This window comes from Charadrius vociferus, unplaced genomic scaffold (genome assembly GCF_000708025.1).
Source record: "Charadrius vociferus isolate BGI_N301 unplaced genomic scaffold, ASM70802v2 scaffold187, whole genome shotgun sequence".
Taxonomy (NCBI): domain Eukaryota; kingdom Metazoa; phylum Chordata; class Aves; order Charadriiformes; family Charadriidae; genus Charadrius; species Charadrius vociferus.
This window is the reverse complement of record NW_009649180.1, coordinates 1,906,579-1,912,631: the sequence shown is the minus strand read 5'-3', so window position 1 is coordinate 1,912,631 and position 6,053 is coordinate 1,906,579. Positions and strand designations below refer to the sequence as shown.

Below are 6,053 nucleotides of genomic sequence, written 5' to 3'. Positions count from 1 at the left end.
AAGGAACATGTCAGCTTGCAAAACCTGAAGTCTCGCCCTTTGCCAGCTGGCTGTGAAATGTTAAAGATTTGCTGAAAAACCTCATGCTTTCTTTTCCTTTTTACTAGTTTAGCCATTTTCCCTCTTGCCATATAAATGCAACTATAAGCAAGTAAAAAGTCTTTTTTTCAAGCTGACTGTGCTGCCTTTTAATTCTGCATGAAAACCCAGCTGCTCCCCGTGCCCTGCCCAACGGGTAGTTAAACAAACAGGCCCAGGTGGGCAAAACTGCCAGTTTGAATCCTTCTTTATTTAATTTTCTTTCCAATTAGTGAGCTTATCCTAAAAATACATACCGAACTCCTACCACCTTGCCCATGCTGAGCTGTTTCCCAAGGAGTTTCTCAGTGCAGCTGCAGAGCAGTCCCAACAGCATCCTTGCACTGTCTGCAGTGAGGGCAGTGTCTCTTGCTCCAGTGCCAGGAGACATGTCCCCTCGGCACTAACAGGCCTCTGCTCCTCTGCTTTTCCTCCTTCGTAACTGGAGATCCAGCTCCCGAAGCTGCTTGAGGAAGCCGGAGTTGGGGCAGATGCCTCTGTGTGAGCGCACAGCCCGAATTGCGTCAGTGAGGGACATATCTTCACAGATCATTAAGAAAGCGAGGACAAGAGTTGCAGATCGACTGATTCCCATGGCACAGTGAACTAGTACTTTCCCTGGAAAAAGGAGAGAGTGCTGCAGTTATGTTAGGAGGCCAAATGGTGGGGTTTCTCCTGCTGGAGCAGAGATGGGAGTGGTGCTGATCCTGGGGCTGAGCGAGCAGGTGTGCTCAGCCCTGCCGAGCAGACCTGGTGAGGTGCTGGATGGGGAACGGGGATTTTTAATGGTTGGGGACAGAAAATTCATGATTGCATTCTAGGATCCACGATTGCTTGTTTGGGCTTAGCTGTGAGCCCGATGGCATGCCCTTAGCCCTCCTGCCCAGCCTGCCATCCATGGTGTCTGTGCTTGCTCACATGTGTTTTTGGTAGCGATGTACTGGTTGGCAAAGATTCAAGCCTTCATACTTGAAGGCCATCCTATGAGAAGCAGCCTTGGCAGGTTATTTGCTATCAGAGGGCCTGGAAACTTGGGGTTTCAAGTGTGCAGTGCACAGGAGTGCTCACTGCTATTACAGGAACACTCTTGTTTTTCCAAAAGCTCTTTTTTTCCGTTGCTTAGGGCAGTGATGCTTTCCGAGGGTGCTGACTGCTGCCCAGACCTTGTTGGAAGCGTGTGCGAAAATGGGTGTTACCATTAAAAACAGCTCCTGTTTGTATATGCCATTTGCACTAGCTTACTTACGGGTTTTTTTTATTTTTATAGCCTACGCTGTATATCTATAGCCGCTATCCTTCCCGAATGCCTTTATCTACCCTTCTGTACTAGGTGATTGTTAGAAAAACAATTGATGAAATGTTTTGAGTTCTCCAGGGATTTCAATGTCAGGTGTTCATCTTCATTAAGAGTTCCTTAAAAGTAATATCGTGAGTCCTTCCACGTTGCTATAAGTGAGCCTCGGGGAAGACCTTCCAGGGACACAGGAGTGTCGCTCCCTCCTTCCCTCTGCTCTGCTTTTGGGTTTTCTGCTGTGATTACTAATGGAAGCAGCCAGAGAAAGGCAATTCTGTATCATGACTTCTTCCCATGTTTCTAATGTGTCTTTGACCCATGCTGGAAGGAGATAAACATTTTTTAAAATGGTCTTCTGTGAAATTAAAGGAAGTTTTGTCCAAAGGATTGCTTTCAGATGGAAGTATTCAGGTTTGTAGTCCTTTCCCTCTGGATGTGAACAAAGAGCTCATTCCAGAACCTGAAAACCTGCATCTTGTGAATATTGTAAAATGCTTCAACTTTAACAAAAATGGGATGATCCAAAGAGAAATTTTTAATTGGGAAAGAAATGTTTTGTTGTTCTACTCAATTATAGCCTGAAAATTTTCAAACTCTCTCATCCTTCGCTGCAGTCAGATCTAGTCTTTTCATAGAGACCAAGGCTCAGCAATTGGGCATTACTGAAGTAACCAGTGATTAGAATCAGATTTGAACTTCTGACCACCTAATGGACAGTTCTGTCTCCCATTAAGGCAGCCGAAAAAAATGTTGCCTTTTTAGCACAAAAATTTCAGAACAGTTCTTCACTGGAAACCTTTGGAAGTTTGAAATGAAATATTTTTGCATTTTCTTAAATTTTAATTTTTTTAGACTGTCGCATTTGTTGTCTCTTGTTTACTAACTACATAGCTGTACAGAATACAATTTAACAACAATATAATTTATATGCAGAAAAAGATGAAAATCAGGAAAAAACATCCCGTGTTGCTTTTTTTTCTTTTAGAGATGGAATAAAGTATCGCAGATGCTGCTTTTCTGTAGAATGTAAGGAGGGGTAGAAAGAACGGACAGCTTTTCAGGGCTAGGTCCTTGTTTTGTTTGTGCTTGCAGCATCCTAATATCTGTGCTATCAGGACGCGAGACAAAAATATCCTTGTTGGATGATCAACCTAGATCCAGCCAAAAACCTCAGACTGATTGCCCCCATCTCCCCAGGTGTTAATTCTGGGTACTTTGTGCACAGCTTTTCATCTTAAATCCCATTCTGTTTGTGACAGAGTATGTATTTAGCAACCGTTCCAGTTCTGACTAATGATGATGGCACAGCCACATGCTCAGGGAGTGCGAGCATGTGTTGTAAAAACCTGCTCTGGCCAGCAGGTTGAGAGAAGTGTTGAATTCCACAATGTATGCGACACAGCCACCTTTCATTATCCTGGCATGAGAAATCTGAGCTCAGCCCTAAAGATAGACTTGTCTTCAGCAGAAATAAAGGGACAAATATAGTCTCCAAGGAAGCGGCAAAAACAGCTCTGGTGACAGCAGACTTGGACTGGGCATCAAAACCTTTGGGGGAAGGAAGAGGTTTTTCCAACATAATGTCAGTTTTGCAGAATTAGAAAATCAAGTGATTTCTATTTGTGTTTTCCCATTCAGATACACCTTCACAGAATTTACTGAGATACTGATGCCATTATTCAAGTTAAATTACATCTATCTGTCAATTCCATTAACTCCATGGGGATTCTTGGAAGTGAAGTCTTACTTTTTATGGGAATATGGAAAAATACTTTGCACCCCTGCTAAAAGATAATGCTCATTTGAATTTTCACTAGACTTTTTTTGGAATGTGCTGCACTATCATTAGCTTTCACATCAACCTTGTGGGATATGTATGCTGTATTATCTTCCCCAGAGGAGGCACTTCAGAACCCAATACCCCAGGTCTGAGATTTTTTCAGAGGAGCATAAAGGACTCAGGAGCACAATTTCTCTTTGAGAAATGCTGTGAATAGGGCTAAGTCCAAAAGGTCTTTGGAAAATACATGCTTTAGTAGTTTGCAGTCAGCCAAACTGCAACGTAGTGGCAGGGACTGGGGAAATCCTGACACTCGCCCCAATGCACACCCCAGATAACAGAGGCCAAGGAACAACATGTTCTGAAAAATTTTCTTGGATCCAGAACCGCCTTCTTGGTTTTGTCTGAAAACTTCTACGCTACTAGCACTCTACAACTAAAAGAAAAAGAAATTATATTTATAGTCTGAGCTGCACCAGGAAGGGGGAAACACCAAAAAAAAAAAAACCTAACCAAAAAGAGATGGCCTTGATGTTGGATTTGATTTTGAATCACTAATTATTCTGGAATTCAATCTAAATTTGGCCAGAAATTGGATGGAGGACAGGAGTCTTGCTGTTCTGAACCTAATTTCTGTAAAATTGTTCTTAGGTCCATTTTTTTTCCACCCAGATGGAGCCTTCTGCCTTGGAAAATGCTCGGCCCCATCGGCAGTCCAGAACTGAAGACCGAGCTAAGCACAGGTATGGAAGCTGCTTTTAAATATGGCCTGATGTGTTTTTGTTGGGGGCACAGAAAGCAGAACAAATTTTTGGCTCCTGCTTGTACAGGCTGGCTCTCTACCGTTTCATATCTAATTGTGTGGCTGAGAAGAGGAGGTGGTGAGTAAGAACACACTGAATTTTCTGCCCTGCTTCTCTGGCTTATCTGCACTTCAAAAGAGTCCTCCTAGATCGGCAACTAGCTTTAGAAGGTGTCTCAGCAAAAACCCGGACAAGCCCCAACTATTGACCTTGGACCTAATCTGCATGGCTCTCGAATACACTTGTTCCCATGAGGATGGGAGTATATTATCTCTTTTACATGTGCAATATCTATTCCGCATTGTTAGCCTTTGTTTCACCACGCACAGAGGTTATGATAAATGCTGGTACACTGACAATAAAATGACTGTTTGTTGCAGATAAATCAGTCATGTGAAATGATTTAATTAACGTAAAATTGCTCTAATGAAAGCAGATTTGAATTTACTATGTGATTATTTGTAACAAACAAATTGAATGCTAAACTTGAGTCAGGAAACAAAAGCTGTGTTGCTCTTTGGTTCTGTTTACAGGCTCAGACCCTTGTCTCTTAGCAGTAGCTGTAAACGGGTTAAGTGACAGCCTGAACCCACCATGATATACTGCATTTGACCAGCGCCCGAAGCACGTCAGTGCCACGTGGGCTGCCTGCAGTGGTCTTGATAACAGTGCGTTGCATCAGCTTCTCCTGGGAGGCAGCCGAGATGCACCGTCCCAGCAGCGGGGCTCGGATTCCCGGCTGCCTGCTGGACCACCGCCTGGGAAAGCGGCGTTCACAGAGGCAGTCGTGGTGCGTGCCCCTGCCACGGGGTGGGCCAAGGGGGTTCTAGCCAGATCTTCTGTACCTCAGGATCCATGCCACAAGCCGACATCCTTCAGCTCTGCCTTCCTCACCCCCATTTGTTTTAACATACAGTGCAAAGAGAAGTTGGACTGATCCCACATTGCAGGGCCATGTTGCAACCTTCTCTCTGAGCGTGTAACAGGATCCCTTAGGAATAATGGGATTAACTGAGGAGAAGTGGGGGCACTTAGCTTCTGGCATTATTAAATCTTGCAGTCCTTATTTGAAATGTTGCACCGCACATCTCAAGCTACTTTTTGCAGAGGCAGACAATAACTGTCATCTGGCTGGGATTTGTGCAGAACAATAACACTTGGTTTTTAACAACGGATTATGGATATTATATCCAGCTCATGCCTGCTGTAACTCTACTGACATCAAAGGGTTTGCACTAGGGATAAAGTTTGCACATTCAACTTTGTTGGCCAAATTCAAGTTGGGAAATTCAATGTTGTTGAACAAATTAGTCATTAAAACACATAATATCTTATTGTCCTTTTGCTACTCATCATTAACTGAGCTAAATGTCCTGAACTAGCCCTTGCTTTCTTGCAGGATGGATTCAGTTTGGCATGAGACCCGGCTCCAGACCGTCACCCAGAGTGAACGCCCCAGCTGCCCTCGTTCCATTGAATCCAGCAGAAGGATGCTGCTCTCCAGGAGGAGACCCCAGCTGGGCTAGCGGGCCCCAGGAGCTCTTCCCAATCCACCGTGGTTGTCTCGTCTCCTGTTACGTTTTAGCCACGGTCCCGTAGCCAGGTGCAGAATCAAGTGTCTATTTCTTGATTAACCAAGTGTCTGTTTTGCCACAGCTGAAAAAAGCCAGAAGCCTATAGAGAGCTTTAAATGGTGGCATGTCCCTTCTTCCCACGCTGCCTGGAACAGGTAAGGGCTGTCATCTGCTGGAGACGGGGACGTTAAACTGATGTATGTAATACACCTACGGCAGAGTCAAGAGAGAGGACCCTTTTCTCCTAAGTTGAGCTTCTTTCATAACCGCTACCACCACCAAGAAGGCAGCAGCAGAAGGGAGCCTAGCCTGTCCTTTGCTCCAGTGAAGCGGAAGAAGGGAAATGCCTTAGAGAGGGCTTGCGATTTCAGGAAGTTAATGGGCGATTTTAACTTGCTTGTTTTAAACATGTTTGGAGGTCAATAAAAGGAGCAGCTCTGTACTTGGGATTCTTTCTCTCTACATGGCGTTAGCTTAATATTTTTTGAGGCATGCTTTCATCCATGCTCTCAAGTCCTCTTTCC

At 44.3% G+C, this 6,053-nt stretch overlaps 1 protein-coding gene across 1 annotated transcript in view; it reads right to left on the bottom strand.

Annotated features, from left to right (window-relative positions):
• Positions 1-481: 481 nt before the first annotated feature.
• The window catches only part of LOC104289670, a 9,358-nt gene continuing 3,786 nt past the window's right edge, over positions 482-6,053 (bottom strand). Inside the window, exon 3 of the mRNA XM_009888657.1 lies at positions 482-696. Coding sequence (XP_009886959.1) covers positions 482-696 — 215 coding nt within the window. The remainder of the gene's footprint in view (positions 697-6,053) is intronic.